Here is a 16,408-nt window from a genome sequence, read left to right as displayed (position 1 = left end):
AATTCACTACCCCAGAAAGTAGTGAAAAATATCTTGCCTTCATTTTAGTGAAATCTTGTCAATTGATTTTCCATTGGGAGTCATTTAGTTCTTTTGGTTAGTTGATCTCCACAGGAATTATAACAGTACCCAAGTTACACCCTTAAAATAAGGGCCCATGGTATTCGAGGCAAGGTACTAACATGGATTGACGACTGGCTGTCAGGCAGAAGGCAGGGAGTTGGGATAAAAGGTTCTTTTTCGGAATGGCAACCGGTGACGAGTGGTGTCCCGCAGGGTTCAGTGTTGGGGCCACAGCTGTTCTCTTTATATATTAACGATCTAGGTGACGGGACTGGGGGCATTCTGGCTAAGTTTGCCGATGATACAAAGATAGGTGGAGGGGCAGGTAGTATGGAGGAGGTGGGGAGGCTGCAGAAAGATTTAGACAGTTTAGGAGAGTGGTCCAAGAAATGGCTGATGAAATTCAACGTGGGCAAGTGCGAGGTCTTGCACTTTGGAAAAAAGAATAGAAGCGTGGACTATTTTCTAAACGGTGACAAAATTCATAATGCTGAAGTGCAAAGGGACTTGGGAGTCCTAGTCCAGGATTCTCTAAAGGTAAACTTGCAGGTTGAGTCCGTAATTAAGAAAGCAAATGCAATGTTGTCATTCATCTCAAGAGGCTTGGAATATAAAAGCAGGGATGTACTTCTGAAGCTTTATAAAGCATTAGTTAGGCCCCATTTAGAATACTGTGAGCAATTTTGGGCCCCACACCTCGGGAAGGACATACTGGCAAAGGAGCGGGTCCAGCGGAGATTCACACGGATGATCCCAGGAATGGTAGGCCTAACATACGATGAACGTCTGAGGATCCTGGGATTATATTCATTGGAGTTTAGGAGGTTGAGGGGAGATCTAATAGAAACTTACAAGAGAATGAATGGCTTAGATAGGGTGGATGTAGGGAAGTTGTTTCCATTTACAGGGGAGACTAGGACCCGGGGGCACAGCCTTAGAATAAAAGGGAGTCACTTTAGAACAGAGATGAGGAGAAATTTCTTCAGCCAGAGAGTGGTGGGTCTGTGGAATTCACTGCCACAGAGGGCGGTGGAGGCCGGGACGTTGAGTGTCTTTAAGACAGAAGTTGATAAATTCTTGATTTCTCGAGGAATTAAGGGCTATGGAGAGAGAGCGGGTAAATGGAGTTGAAATCAGCCATGATTGAATGGTGGAGTGGACTCGATGGGCCGAATGGCCTTACTTCCACTCCTATGTCTTATGGTCTTACACCTTCCTCCTTTACCCTGAGAACTTTAGCCACAGGTCTCCTGTGGTGCCCTAATCGTGTCTTCCAAAGGTTTGTGTAGATAGCCAGATAGCTTTCATTTTGGGTGGGAGCTGAAACCCATTTCATGTGCTGCCCAAGTTTCCTTTCCAGTGAAGCTGACAGATCGGAAAATCCAACCTGATATTGGCGGTTTCACATTGGGGTGCTTGATTAAAATTGCCTCCACTGAATCTAGCCAAGACTCGTATTTATTCTTTTCTCATACTTTTAAGTTGAAGAAAGCAGGGTCAGTAACAAGGGCAAGATTGTGAATTGACTGTTTCTCCCCTCTTATGTATTGCATTCTTTTCAATACAAACGCACTTACTGTAATTTGATGGACAAAATTGAACAATTCAATATTCCCCAGAAGTTACCCTTCAAACATTCGCAATATACTTCAATTCAAAACTAAGGAGTTTCATAAATCAAGAGAGAAAATGTATTCTTTGATTAGCATGGTGCATTTGTAACAACCTGGCACTTATTCAGTATTAATTTCCTGACAGGATTGAATAATGTGACTATAATCAATCGTAAGCAGAGCCAAGCAAAATAACAGTGTCACATTTTCAGAAAACAGGAATGAAGCAAAGTTCATCCAAGCAGCAGGAAAGAATTACTGTGTTTGAACATACGAATGAGGAACAAGAGTGGCCATTTGGCCCTGTCGAGCCTGCTCCGCCATTCAATATCATAACCTCGACTCCACATTCCCACTTACTCTGCGAACCTTTTACCCCTTGCTTATCAAGAGCCTATCTACCTCTGCCTTAAAAATATACAGAACTCTGCTTCCACTGCCTTTTGAGGAAGAGAGTGCAACCACTGTGCCTCATGAGCCTTGGAAGGTACTGGTGGTCAAAAAAGACAAGAAAGGCATGATCCTCCAGCTGTCAGAGCCTGTGTTGGGGGCATTGTCCCGTTCTAGTGGGATCCATGTGTCCACATCCTCTGTCCTGTCCAGCGGCATGCAAAGATGAAAATAAGACAGTTTTGGCTGTCCTCGTGCTATCAGTGGTGGTGTTGCTCCTCCTGGTGTGGTTGGTGTTCCTCTTGCTCCTCACCAGAGTTCCAACGTAGAGCTGCAAATGCTGCCCCCATGTCTCAGTGAAGGCTGACATCAGGAGCATGCAGCCGAAGGGAAGTGAAGTCCAAGAGAGACTTCTAAAGGGTTGTAACTCACCTGTGAAGCAATGAAATTGGGCTCCCAGATCAACTGATGTGGTCACCCTCGTTGATCGCCCGAAGGTGGATCCTGTTGGGGTGGAGAGATCTCCACCCTGTGCCCTGGCGTGACGGGGGAACCTGCTGGAATTCTTGAGTCTTGAGAAGGTCAAATTTGAACTGAGGGGAAGGATGGAGGGGTTCTACAATTCATGGGTGTTATTCAAGAATTGGATCACATCGAACATTAAGGGGGTTGGTGGCTGGGAGAGTTGAGGGGAGGGGGACTGAATGTGTTAATGGTGACTGTGGGTGATTCCTGATTCTTTTTTGTTATTTGTTTATGTTAACATGTGGGCTAATGTTTGGGGGTTTGGTGGGAGGATGGGATTGTTGTTATTGATATGGGGATTGACATTGCATTCGTTACTGATTATTGTTTATTGTTGGGTGTAAATTTGGGACAAAATGTGAAAAAGGTGAATAAAAATATTTTTTTTAAAAATGATGGGATCACAAACATTGCACATAGATCGGCCAGCAGCTATGCAATTGCACTGTTTAAAGGCTTTCCAGCCGTTCAGTTTAATTGATCGATGACTCCCTGCTGTGCTCTTGCCTTGTTGACCCTGGCAAGGTTGACGCAGCTAAGGGGAACCTGTGCACTAGCTGGTAAACTCAGATACCGGGTTAAATTCCCAATTGACGGATTATTTACATTTTTAAATTACTTACCCAAAGCTTCACCGGGCTGTCTCCTTTGCTTGTAAATGTGCCCCAGTAAAACCCAGATTTCTTACTTGACAGATTTTGTACGGATTTAACCCTCCCCGAACCCAGTGCTCCTTAGTTGTTAAAATTCTGTCCAATATGTTAAATGTGCATGAAACCAATGGTTAGATGAACACTTGGAATATTATGAATAGTCCTGTTCACTATATTATAAAAGGGGCATGGAGGCAGTAAACAAATTGAAAAAATATGTTGATTAGAATGATTTCAGGACTTAAAGGCCATACCATCAGGAAAACCTGAAAAGGCTGAACGCTTTGTCGAGGAAAGAGAAAACTGTGAGTATGATCTGACAGTTGTCTTTAAGACTGTGAAAGGGTTTGATCGTGACCTTAGAGATTTGGGGGAAGTTCAGAACCACAGGTCATAAATATAAGTCAGTAATAAGCCCAATACGGAATTCGATAAAATAATATTTTCCCAGTGAGTGGTTTGAATGTGTGACTTTCTACCACAAGCAGTAGTTGAAGTGACTAGCAGAGATTAATTTAAGAGGGAGCTAGATAAGCATATGGGAGGTAAAGAAATAGAAGGATATATTGATTGACTTAGATGAAGAAGTGTGAGAGGAGATTAGTGTGGAGTACTGGCAGGGATTTGTTCAGCAAAGACCTGTTCCTGAGCTGTAAATACAAACCAGCTGAGGGAAATCTCAATTGTCGCAGCTTTGCTGGTTATTTGCCCAGATTCCAAAACATACGTCGGGCAAAAGTCCACACGCTTGTTTGTCTGGCGTCCTGAAAAGGATTTTTGTGTCGGGAAAATAAGTTCTGCTCACGCGGATTTTCTTGAGCTTGAACTTCTTTGAACCCCCTCAGCCCGAGCAGCCAGGGGATTGTTAGCGGAACAAAGGTTAATTTCTTCCTGACAGGGAGAATGAAAGATTGCAGGTCAGATCAGCCCAGGTGATCCTCAGGCATTCTGCTGCAGGCAGTTATAAAGCGTTGGCATTGAAAGGCGAGGAGACAAGTTGTCCGCCCATTTTCTTTGAACGGGGAAAGCTGCATGCTACAGCTATAGATGAACGCATGCAAGTGCAAAAAAGATGCTGTTTTCCCAGAGCACACCGGGTCTCCAGAACAATGGCCAAGAACAATGTGTGGCTCTGTAACTTCCTTCGGCTGATGCCTGCGATAATATCATCTCCATTAATTGTTCAAGCAAGCCATTGTTAAAATGTGACTGAACCTGAGAGCGCTATAGAAAATAAGGTAACGGCAGTCAGAATGTTTGGTGATTATTTGATTGTTGATAGGGATGCAGATGGTCGGTCTCCATTTTAATCGTACCACTGACACAAGCCTGAAAGCACATTGCACGACTTCCCCTCCCTCGCTCTCCTTTGAAAATCTGGCTAACAAAATGACGGCTGGGGACAGGGGTGATCAGGATCTGAAATAACACCAAGCCCACTGTTGGGTGAATAAATCAAAAGCATTAAATACTGTGCTGTCAGCGGGAGACTACAGGCCAGTTAGCTGAACATCTGTCATCAGGAAAACGTTGGACGTTATTATTGAAGATGTTATGGCAGGACACTTAGGTTCACGACAATCAGGCAGAATAAACATGGTTTTGTAAAAGGGAAATCATTTTTACCCAACTGATTGAAGTTCTTTGAAGGAGTCACGTGCTGCGGATAAAGGGGAACCGGTGGATGTACTGTACCTTGATCTCCAAAAGGCATTTGATAGAGTGCTATATCAAAGGTTATTGTACAAAATCAAAGCTCACGGTGTCGGGAGTAACATACTGACCTGGGTAGAAGATTGGCTAAATAACATGAAACAGAGCCATATATAGGTCCTTTTCTGGATGGCAGGGTTTAATGAGTGGTGTGCCACTGTGATCAGTGTTGCGGTGTCAACATTTTACAATTCATATTAATGGCTGGAATGAAGGGACAGATGGGCCGGTTGCAAAATTTGCTGATGACACAAAGATAGGAGCACAATAAGTTGTGAAGGGGGCATACAGAAGCTACCAAGGTACATAAGTAAGTGGGTAAAGATCTGGCAAATGGATTTTAATGTGGTAAAGTGGAAAACTGTCCATTTTGGCAGGAAAAAATAAATAGTGGAAGATCGAGCTCTAAAATGCAGCGGGATCTAGTGCTTGAACCACAAAAGGTTAGTATGCAGGTGCAGCAAGTAATTAGGAAATATAGGATGTTATCGTTTATTGCAGGGGGGAATGGAATACATAAGTAAGGCGGTTATACTTCAGCTGTACAGGGCATTAGTGAGACGACGGGGTGGATTCTCCATTGCCTGTCACCAGTATCGGGATTCGCGATTGGGCAGAGAACGGGCCGTCGATGGAAAAACAGGTTTGGCGCCCTGAGATGCTTAAATCTCCCGCCGGAGGCCTCAACGTGCTCTCTGCCCCACACCAGCAGGAGGTTGCAAATCACCAATATGCATTAATTTCCATTTGATTAATGGGCTGGAAGCCCGGTTCACTAATTGGGTTATGCACCGTCCCCCCCACCAGAAAAACCTCCAGGCAGGCTTTGATGCAGGTTTGCCCAAGTGTGGCCCTGACGTGATGGATCCCGATGTGGTCATGGGGGCGGTGGTCAGTGCTGAACTGAGGTGCCCTCCAAAGTCCATTGAAAGGCCCCTCACCGCAAATCATGCCCTTCCCCCTAACAAGCAGAGGCATCCTCTCCCCACCACTGGAATAACGAGTCACCCCCCCCCCCAACAGCATGCACGCATGAGGGTGACCAGAGCCCAGGGCAGTGCCCCATCAGAGACAACCAACAGAGACTCCCTATCAGAGACCGTCCCCCTCAGAGACCCCCATCCGTGACCCCCATCAGTCACCCCAGCCTGAAAGCTGAAGAGCAGTCCAGGAAGTAAAATGCAGAATTGGTGCATTTTCATTTACCCTTCCCGAGCATCTGCTGCCTGAGACGAAAATGTTTAAAGCAGTTGCTGTTACAAGCGTCAGAGGCTCCCTCAAATGCCGAGTACAAAATCCTTGACAGCCTTTGAAATACAAATCTTCCATTTAATTAAACGCAGCCGTACATTGCACTAGCCAGTGAGTGACAGTTTTATTGGTCCAGACACTGCTGCTTAATAGGTTTATTTATTTATCTTTCCCATCATGCTTGAATGCATCTCAATTACCCTGCTTTGATGCAAACCACAATGTGTATAAACACTCTTGCTATGATTGACAGCTCCTCAACACATCAAAAGGAACAACGTGTTTTCTGCTGAGAATAAGCTTTCAGGTAGGGATTCTGATTGGGGTCTCTGATGGGTAGGGTGGGGGGGATCTGATGGTGGGGCTGGTGGGGGAGTCAGGTCACCCTTATGCACATGTGCTGTAGGGGGTGACCCACTACTCCCATGGTGGGGGGATGGGAAGATGCTTCCACTTGTCAATGGAGTGGGGGCAGGATTTTCATTGTGTGTGTGTGTAGGGGGAGGGGTGGCAGGGGAGGCATGCTGCCGGACCTCAGTATCAGACTGCCCTCTCAAAATACTGTCCCAATACTGCCATTCTGATGGAATGCTGTGAGCTTTCCACCATACATAGGTTAGCATGGTGAAGGAGGAGACACACTACCAGGTCCTGCTCCTGGTGCCAGTGGAGACCGTTAGTGATTCTCCACTGGCAGGAGCACTTCGGCTCCAGAACGGAGAATCCAAGCCCACAACAGGAGTATTGTGCACAATATGGGTCTCCTTGTTTAAGGAATGATATAAATGTGTTGGAAGCAGTTCAGAGAAGGTTCACTAAATTAAAACCTAGATTGGGCTGGTTGTCTTATGAGGAAAGATTGGACACATTAGGTTTGTATCCGTTGGAGTTCAGCGGAGTAAGTGGCGAATCGATTGAAGCGTATAAGATCCTGAGGGGTAATGACAGGGTGGATGTGGGGAGGGTGTTTCCACCCTGTGGGAGAATCTGGAACTAGGGGTCAATGTTTTAAAATAAGGGGTCGCCCATTTAAGACAGCAATCGGAAGAATTCTTTCTCTCAGAGGGTACTCAGTCTTTGGAACTCCCTCCCTCAAAAGGCAGTGGAAGCACAGTCTTTGAATGTTTTCAGAGCAGAGGTAGATAGATTCTTGATAACAAAGGGGTAAAAGGTCAGTGGATGTAGGCGGGAGGTTACAGTCAGATTATCCACGATCCTATTGAATGGTGGAGCAGGCTCGAAGGGCCGAGTGGCCAACTCCTGCTCCTAACTCGTATATTCGTAGAACATTAAAGTGCCAAAATGAATTGAAATATAACTGCAAAGCAGCGACAGTGTAATAAATGAATAAAATAAATAAATAATCTTTATTGTCACAAGTGGGCTTACATTAACACTGCAATGAAGTTATTGTGAAAATCCTCTAGTCGCCACAGTCCGGCGCCTGTTCGGGTACACGGAGGGAGAATTCAGAATTCTCAGCTGGTACGGGAATTGAACCCGCGCTGTGTGGATTAGTACCAATCCAAGCCTGGAGGCTAAAAATATTAGGAACACTGGTCTGAATTTATTCCATGACGGAGAGCCTCTCCGATGTGGCGGCAATGACAGAAGTGGTCAAAAATCCCAAGTCCCAGCGCTCGAACGTGGCACTTCCTATTTTCACAGGGGTGGGAATGGGTAGTGGGCCAGGGGTTCGCACATGCATAGTTCATGGAGGCACTTGGCCATTTAAATTATCTGCTGTACCACACATTTCTGATTTTTGCAACCCTGTAGTGTGAAACCTGGAGTGTGCAGATTAGGCCAGGTAAGAGCTGGTCTGAACTTTGTGGATTTGTTTGTATAGCCTCTTTGGAGAAGTAAGATACCCCTTCGCATCGGGTCCCAGGGAACCTTCGAGAGAGTAAAGTGCCCTATGGAGTTTGTCAGGTGCCCTTCGGAAGTGTTAAAAGCAGACATAAATGCGTGTGAGAAGTGCATAAACTGATGACTGCAAAGATCATTGAAACTAACAACAGAGCTGTTACCATCAACAATCAAAACTGTCAGATAGCTTTTACAGCAGGGAAAGTGGCTCTTTGGCCCATCGTGTCCAAGGACCATTTTCCAGCATTGTATTCCACAGCATTTCAAATGCTCATCTAAATACTTCTTAAATGCTTCGAGGGTTCCTGCCTCCACCACCCTTTCAGGCAGTGAGTTCCAAATTCCAACCACCCTCTGGGTGAAAAAGTTTTTCCTCACGTCTCCTATAAACCTCCTGTCCCTGACCGTAAATCTATGCCCCCTGGTCAATGACCACTCCACTAAGGGGAATGTTTCTTCTTATCCACCTCATCTAATCATCTCATAATTTTACACACCACAAACAGGACCCTCTCAACCTTCGCTGCTCCAAGAAAACAGACCCAGATATTCAGTCGATCTTGATATCTGAAACTCTGTAGCCCAGGCAACATGCTGGTGAATCTCCTCTGCACCTCCTCCTCTGTTGTCACTTCCTTCCTGTAGTGTGGCAACCAGAACTACACACAGTACTCCAGCTGCAGCCTAACCAGTGTTTTATTCAGCTCCATTATAACCTCACTGCTCTCATTTTCAATGCCTTGGTTAATAAAGGCAAGTAAGTATTCCATTTGCCTCCTTAACCACCTTATCGACCCGTCCTGCTGTCTTCAGTGATCTATTCACACTAAGGTCCTTCTGATCCTGTATATTTCCTAGGGCCATACCGTTCATTGTATATTTCCTTGCCTTGTTAGTCTTCCCAAAATGCATTACCTCACACTTTTCAGAACTAAATTCAATGTTAGAAGCAGCTGTCAGAACTGCAAAGTGGACCTATCAAGACTGTCAAGAAGATCTGGCAAGATCATCTGTAAACAGGAGCTGTCAAGCTTTTAAGGCATTTAAAAATCCATCCCTTTAAATGTTTTGAAAAACATGTCTGGAGTATAAAAACAACATTGCTGCATTGGGTACAGGGACATAGGTTAGCATGGAGGATGGGGGGAATTATGGTGGAAGCATGAGGTAGCATGGGGAGTTGGGGAGGTTATGGGGTGGGTACAGAGCATGAATTGGCATGGATGGGGCATGCAGTGTGTGTGTGTGTGGTGATTTGATTTGATTTGATTTATTATTGTCACATGTATTAGTATACAGTGAAAAGTATTGTTTCTTGCATGCTGTACAAACAATGCATACCGTACACAGGGAACGAAGGAGAGACTGCAGAATATAATGTTACAGTTATAGCAAGGTGTAGAGAAAAGATCAACTTAATACGAGAGAGTTTAAAAGAGTTAGAATGAAGTTTTAGAAGCATAGAACGAGAGTAAAAGGTAGAATTAGAGTGTATGCTGGGCCCAGCTTGGAAGAAGTCGCCGCGCTCCGCCGCCATCTTGGTGAGGCAGGGTGGGGAGCGTGTGGGGAGAAGTGAGGACTGGAGGAATGTTTTTTGTTTTTTTAAAACTTAGACAAAGTGCCTGAGCACAGAATGAGGCCTTCTGGCCAGACTGTCTCTGCCTGCACCCGGCAACCTCCGCACCTGTTCAGGGCGGTGGACCAGGCTCTCGATTCACCCCGCCCATTCCACTTTTTCTGAGCTGGGTTTCCCAGAGCCAGGAAAAATCCCATCTCCTAATGATTCATAATCTTTACTGTCACAAGTAGGCTTACATTAACACTACAATGAAGTTACTGTGAAAATTCTCTAGTCGCCACATTATCATGGCCAATCCACCTAACTTGCACATCTTTGGACTGTGGAGGAAACTAGAGCACCCGGAGGAAATTCACGCAGACACGGGGAGAACGTGCAGATTCCACACAGACAGTGACCCAAGCCGGGGATCAAACCTGGGACCATGGCGTTGTGAAACCATAGTGCTAACCACTATGCCAAGCTCACGACTTGGGGGGGGGGGGGGGGGGGGGAGAAAATTCATGGGCACTTAATTGATCAGCAACATCTGTGAAGAGAGGAAGAGAGCCCTCACATTTCAAATTGATGATCTTTTAGTGTCTCCATCAGCCAGTACAAACCTCTCCGCTTTACCCATGGCACTTTACACATGCTCTGGTTCTTCACCTGTTACTGTCCAACTTCTCTCATCATTGTCACATTTTGTCATCATTTGTCATTTAATCATTTCCTCTCTTCAACCTAATCACAGATGATTTTTTTTTTGTTCTCTCCATGCTCCTTTTGTTGGCTCTTTTCTCCTTATGAGTTGTTCATTTGTATCATCCTTTGGTAACGACAGCATTACCGACATCTCCCCACAACCGCTGCCCGTTTGCTAAGTGTGTCCAAGCATTTTCTGTTCCTATTTTATACTTCCACGTCTGCAGTATTTTGCTTCATGGACGTGAAGACTGGGGTCTGGGCTTCAAGATAAAACAGGAGCTGAAAATGCTGGAAATTTTAAATAAAAACAGAAAATGTCGCCAATACACTATAGGGCGGCCGGGATCTGTTAACCTGTTCTCTTTACAGATGCTGACCATGCACTTCTAGCATCTTGTGGCTTTGAGCTGCGGGGTTGCAAATGTTCAATCATTCAGTATCACATCACACATGCACATTATCTTCTATAATTCAAGATTATTTCGATAGAATCAATTTCAAATCAATGATTTTCTAATCTCCATTCTTAAACACAGTTTCCTTCTCAGATCCTTTGCCTCAATGGTCTTAGGGCTACTGAAAAACCTCATTTGTGGAGAGATGGGGCCAGGGTTCCATTTTAAATGCAAAATAATTCCATTCCTGTGAAAAGGAATCGCGGATCATAAAGGGTAAAGAACAAGCAATAAAGGATCAATAATCAAGCAATTGTTCCTTCAACAAAAGGCAAGGCGCCATCTTATTTCTTTAGGCTAGCTGTATTTTGTCACATTTTCAAGCAAACATGAGAAATGCCGTACACGGCAACAACAGTAAGTGTTTACCTCATACTCTTGCGAGAACTTCAAGTTGTCATTGGCTTTCAACCGTTCAATGTGATCCGCAAGCTCAGAGATAGGGATTGGTGGATGGTTGGTCATGCCTGACAAATTGGACAAGAATAAAAATGCGTGTTACATCGGCAGTGCCTGATGACAGAGCAGCACAACACAAGTCTGAAAAGCAATTGTTAGAAGAGCTTGACGTGTAAACTAGTAACCATGTTTGATGTGGAGAGAGAGAGAGAAAACAAAGCAGGCGGATAGTTTGATTACTCAAAGCAGGGCATGCTCAGAAGACAGGAGCTCTCAAGGCAGTTAACAGTCACCGAGCATGCTCTGAAAAGCTTGCATTCCTCAAGTGAAAAGGGGTAATAAGGTTTGGGCCGCGCGTGTTGCTGAGGTTAGCTGGGGCTGAGAAGATGGAAGGTTAGCCCTGGCGCTGACTGCTGCTTTGAGTAATGACAGCGTTGCCACTTCAAACTTTTCTCCCTGCGATGTACAAAATGCTATCTGTGTTGAGTTAGAATGAAAACTGCGGAATGTGAACTACACAACAAGCAGCCAGAAGCCTGAAAGGAGAGAACAGTGTCCAGAAGGAAGAAGAAATGAACTAATGTCAGGGGCAACTAACTTGTCGAATGGAGGTTACCATGGTAACTGGAGACACCTGAACCTGTAAAGAAAACGGGGCGTGTATAAATAAAAGTTTCTGCTCTTCCACCAAAGAAAAATTAGATGGAAAATTTCACGTAAAATACTGGGAAAATAAAACTTATTGGTGGAGATGCTATCCAAAAATGTCTTTTTTTTTAAAAATCTGCAGTTTATTGAAAATATTTTCAAAAAGGGAAAATAATATAAATTTCATCTCCATCTAAGTTTGATACTCAAATTGACTCACACAGCAGACATTTACAGCACTTTACATCTAACGGGGGGCTGAATGCAAATAGCATACACCAGTGGTAATAGAGCACGTATAGAACATACAAAGACTACAAAATGATTCGAACTTCAAAAAATATTTCCACTGATCACAGGTTGCAGACAAGGTGGGCTGGGGAAGAGGGCAAATGTTAACATTTGATTTATTTTAGCTCAGTGTGACGTGAATAAGCTACTCCTGTCTCTGCGTGATAGTCCCAGGGTCGGAATCTCCTGCCCAAAGCAAATCCGCTGATTGTTCCAACAATCTGCTGCAAGTGTAGGCAGATTCCTTCAAAAGGAACAAGATTGAGCAGCTCGTCTCCCAGCCTGATAGCTTTTTCCTATGATTGTAAATATTCATTAAAAACTCTCTACTGTCCTTCATTAATTTTTAGGGAAATTTAAGTTGGCTCTGCACACATCAAGAAAAGGTGAGAATGCATTTCACTGGTTTTACGTCAACAACTGGCAGCTGGCGAGGAATAATAATGGAGTGACTACTGGAGCTTCAAGGACTAAACACAGACGTGATGATGTGTATGCGCATGGCCAGCTCACAAAGGGGACTGCAGAACTCAGCGAAAAATCACAACAATATTGTTCTTTGATTGAGTGCTCAAATATTGAAACAGAAACGTAAGATATTTAGACCCTTTGGAGCTGTTTGTGCGACTGTGTTGTTCTCATATAAATACTGAGTATTGTAGCTAGGGAGGCGTGGAGGGCGGGGGGGGGGGGGGTGGTTGGGGGGGGGGGGCACAGAGCCAATCAGGAATGGCAAAGGAGACTGAGTTATTGGCCAAGGGTGTAAAAGGGAAAGGCAGTTGGAAATGATAAATATGGGTTAGTAATAGCTGCACAGGTCACAGTCACAACTCCATAAATTACCAACATCAGTCATGGAAGGCATTTAAATGAATGATGCTCGCTCATCTACTGGACTATGCTACTGTAGCCTCTGAGTGTGGATCTGATTCTGCTCTTTTTCTCAAGCATGTTCCCCCCCCCCCCCCCCCCCCCCCCCCCCCCCCAGCCCAAGTTGATTTCACCGCGTGTCCATTGTCTTAGGCTCAATGCAATGTTTCACTTCTGCATTTTGATGTTAAATTGCAGAAAGCCGCCCTGCCATAGCTACAGTCCAATTGTTTTGGGAACAGGGAGGCAGCCATTCAGAAAAATATCATTTTCAAAAGGAAATCAATATTTATATTTTGGTGCTTCTATCAAAAATAAATCCTCAGACCCTGTTAAGTTGGGAGTTTGAGGTCTGATGAGGGTGATTTCAAACTGGCTGGTTAGTGGTTAGTTGGTTGAGCCTGACACCAGCCATGCATTGCAGAAGCAATCAGGGGTCAGAGTGCAAAAATGCCAGGCGTGCAAAGGAGAATAATTATTCCGTTACTTTTTATTGAAAGACATTTGCAGTTTCAATTTACAAGATGTTACAAGTTGATTTTTTGGGGGGGGAGAAGGGAGGAATTTTCTACCTACACCAAAATGACAAGTACAAATAAAATGAGCAGAACACTTTCCACCTGGAGCAGCAGTGTCAGTGTTAAGCAGTGCCTGGTCAGGTATAGGAGAGTCAGATACAGAGTACAACTCTTTCTGTATAGCTTAGTGTTGGCCTCAAAATTACTATGGAAGAACATTAGAATAAGAATGCTTCTTGCATTTGTATGACACTCCTTTCCTACTAGTTTAATGGGAGTGCTAAACCGTGTATAATAAATGGACCGATACCTCTATAAAAACAGCAGAGCAAGGGACTTTTTGCAACCATGCTGAGCATCCGTATGCTCATCTTTTGAATATCCTAATTTCAAGGTTGATAGCTGGAATTTTCCAGTCAGTATTATTTTGATGTCCAAAGCACCCATGGGTTGTACTGGCCAATAGGATAGGATGGATTGGAAAATATAGGCAAATGTGTCTTTACACCAAACTCAGAAAAGCAACATGATAGCACAGTGGTTAGCACTGTTGCTTCACAGCGCCAGGGTCTCAGTTCGATTCCAGCTTGGATCACTGCCTCTGCGGAGTCTGCACGTTCTCCCTGTGCCTGTGTGGGTTTCCTCCGGGTGCTCCGGTTTCCTCCCACAAGTCCCGAAAGACGTGCTGTCAGGTAACTTGGACATTCTGAATTCTCCCTCTGTGTACCCGAACAGGTGCCGGAGTGTGGCGACTAGGGGCTTTTCACAGTAACCTCATTGCAGTGTTAATGTAAGCCTACTTGTGACAATAAAGATTATTAAAAATTGTATACCAGAGTAAACCTTTTCCCCTCACATTTAACTACTTTTTATTAGCATTTAGCGCTGTTTTAAGTCTTGGTTTATTCTGGTGAATTTGGAAATATCCCAGTAATTCATCTTTGACCGTCACTTTGAATGCTTAATCAGCAGCAGTAGACTTTCTAGGGCTGGACAGATTTGATGCAGGGATAATCTAATCTTTGGCTGGAGGGGGGGTTGGGAGTTGAGAACAAGGAGTCTCAGGACATGGGATAGATCACTTAGGACTGAGATAAGGGGACATTTCTTCGCTCAGAAGGTGGTGAACCTGTGGAATTCTCTACCACAGAGGCCGAGTCACTGAATATAGAATAATAGAATCTCTACAGTGCAGAAAGAGGCCATTTGGCCCATCGAGTTTGCAGCAACCCTTGGAAAGAGTACCCTGCCTAGGCTCACTCCACCTCCCTATCCCCGTAACCCCACCTAATATTTTGGACACTAAGGGGCAATTTAATATGGCCAATCCATCTAACCTGCACATCTTTGGGATATATTGTAGAAGAAATGGATTTCTAGCGTCAGGGGTATGAGGAGAGAACGGGAGTAGAGCATTGAGATAGAGGGTCAACCATGATCATATTGAATGGTGGAGCAGGTTCAAGGGACCAAATGGCCCCTTGAACCTGCTCCTATTTTCTATATTTCATGTCATCAGTTACCGTCCTGACTTGCAAATATATCGTTATTACTTCACAGTCACTGGGTGAAAATTCTAAAACTCCCTTTCTAACAGCACTGTGTGTGTACCTATACGACATGGCCTTCAGCGCTTCTAGAAGGAAGTTCACGACCATCATCTCAAAGGCAATTAGAGATGGGTAATAAATATTGACGAAGCCACTGACACTCACACACCATGGCAGGATAAAATAAAATGGATCTGGATTTTGGTCAAACAGCAACATTCACATTTATGATGGTGCCGAATCCCTCTATAGGATCAATTTCTACTGCACACAATCACCTTCGCTTTTCCTTTCAATTTTCTTTCTTTAGAGGATCACTCTTTTCAGGGGTTACTGTTACCTAAATCTGTTTATGTATAAAATACTTGAGGTAGGCCATTTAAGTAGCATCAGAACCTGTAGGATTTTCAGAACAGGTTTTGCTTCTGTTTATTTAACATATGATTAAATTGTTATTTGTTGGGGCATCATGGCGGCTCAGTGGTTAGCACTGCTGCCTCACAGTGCCGAGGTCCCGGGTCCGATCCCGGCTCTGGATCACTGTCCATGTGGAGTTGGCACATTCTCCCCGTTGTCGTGTGGTTCACCCCCACAACCAAAAGATGTGCAGGCTGGGTGGATTGGCCACCCTAAATTGCCCCTTAATTGGAAAAAACTGAATTGGGTACTCTAAATTTTAAAAAAGAAATTGTTATTTGTTCACTAATTTTTGTATTTAAACAATTGCTGGAGTGCTATCGCCAGTTAACTTTTAATTTAATTCAATCAAGCCTCAATTCAATTGACCTCAAATGCACAGTGCGGGATTGAACTTTTTTACATCAGAAATGTGCCGATACATCAAAGACTAACCAGTACACGGCAGCCTCTGCAAAAGCATTCCTGCCTCAGTTGACAGGTGACCTGATTCCTCTGAGGTGAGATATCAAGTGGGGTAAACACTTATTCTGTTGGGCATTGCAGCTAGTGGACCAGCTACAAGTTTGTGAAATGCACTAGCATTCTTGTTTAGTCTGGCTTATCAGACTCTTGCAGGACTCAAATCGAGACCAGGGAGCAGTAAAAAGAGGCTGATAATCAATTCATTACATTTGCACTATTATCTTATTTTTCCTCTTAATGCCTTTACATAACTTAATGTAGTGTGGAGAGGTAGCAACTTTTATAATTTAACAAATTGCACTTTAAGAGAAAGGAAAGTCAATTGAACTGCTACCCAAGTAATAATATTCACAGATATAATTGCTGATCAAAATTTGAACTGCGGGATTCTCACGCGGCGGGATCCTCCGCTTCGCCAGCAGTGCACCCACGCCTGTGGAGTTTTCGGGCGG

At 44.2% G+C, this 16,408-nt stretch overlaps 1 protein-coding gene across 27 annotated transcripts in view; it reads right to left on the bottom strand.

Moving 5' to 3' along the window:
• LOC140429768 (receptor-type tyrosine-protein phosphatase delta-like) overlaps positions 1-16,408 on the bottom strand; it is a 3,491,723-nt gene that overhangs the window by 103,523 nt on the left and 3,371,792 nt on the right. For 17 of the 27 annotated variants that reach the window (XM_072517184.1, XM_072517188.1, XM_072517191.1 and 14 more), the window contains 2 exons: positions 11,796-11,837; positions 11,168-11,265 (listed from right to left, as the gene is read on the bottom strand). In XM_072517184.1, coding sequence (XP_072373285.1) covers positions 11,168-11,265; positions 11,796-11,837 — 140 coding nt within the window. The remainder of the gene's footprint in view (positions 1-11,167; positions 11,266-11,795; positions 11,838-16,408) is intronic. The other 10 variants (XM_072517192.1, XM_072517193.1, XM_072517211.1 and 7 more) reach the window with 1 other exon arrangement.

The sequence above is a fragment of the Scyliorhinus torazame genome, chromosome 9 (assembly GCF_047496885.1).
Source record: "Scyliorhinus torazame isolate Kashiwa2021f chromosome 9, sScyTor2.1, whole genome shotgun sequence".
Taxonomy (NCBI): domain Eukaryota; kingdom Metazoa; phylum Chordata; class Chondrichthyes; order Carcharhiniformes; family Scyliorhinidae; genus Scyliorhinus; species Scyliorhinus torazame.
This window is presented reverse-complemented; position numbering and strand designations above follow the sequence as displayed.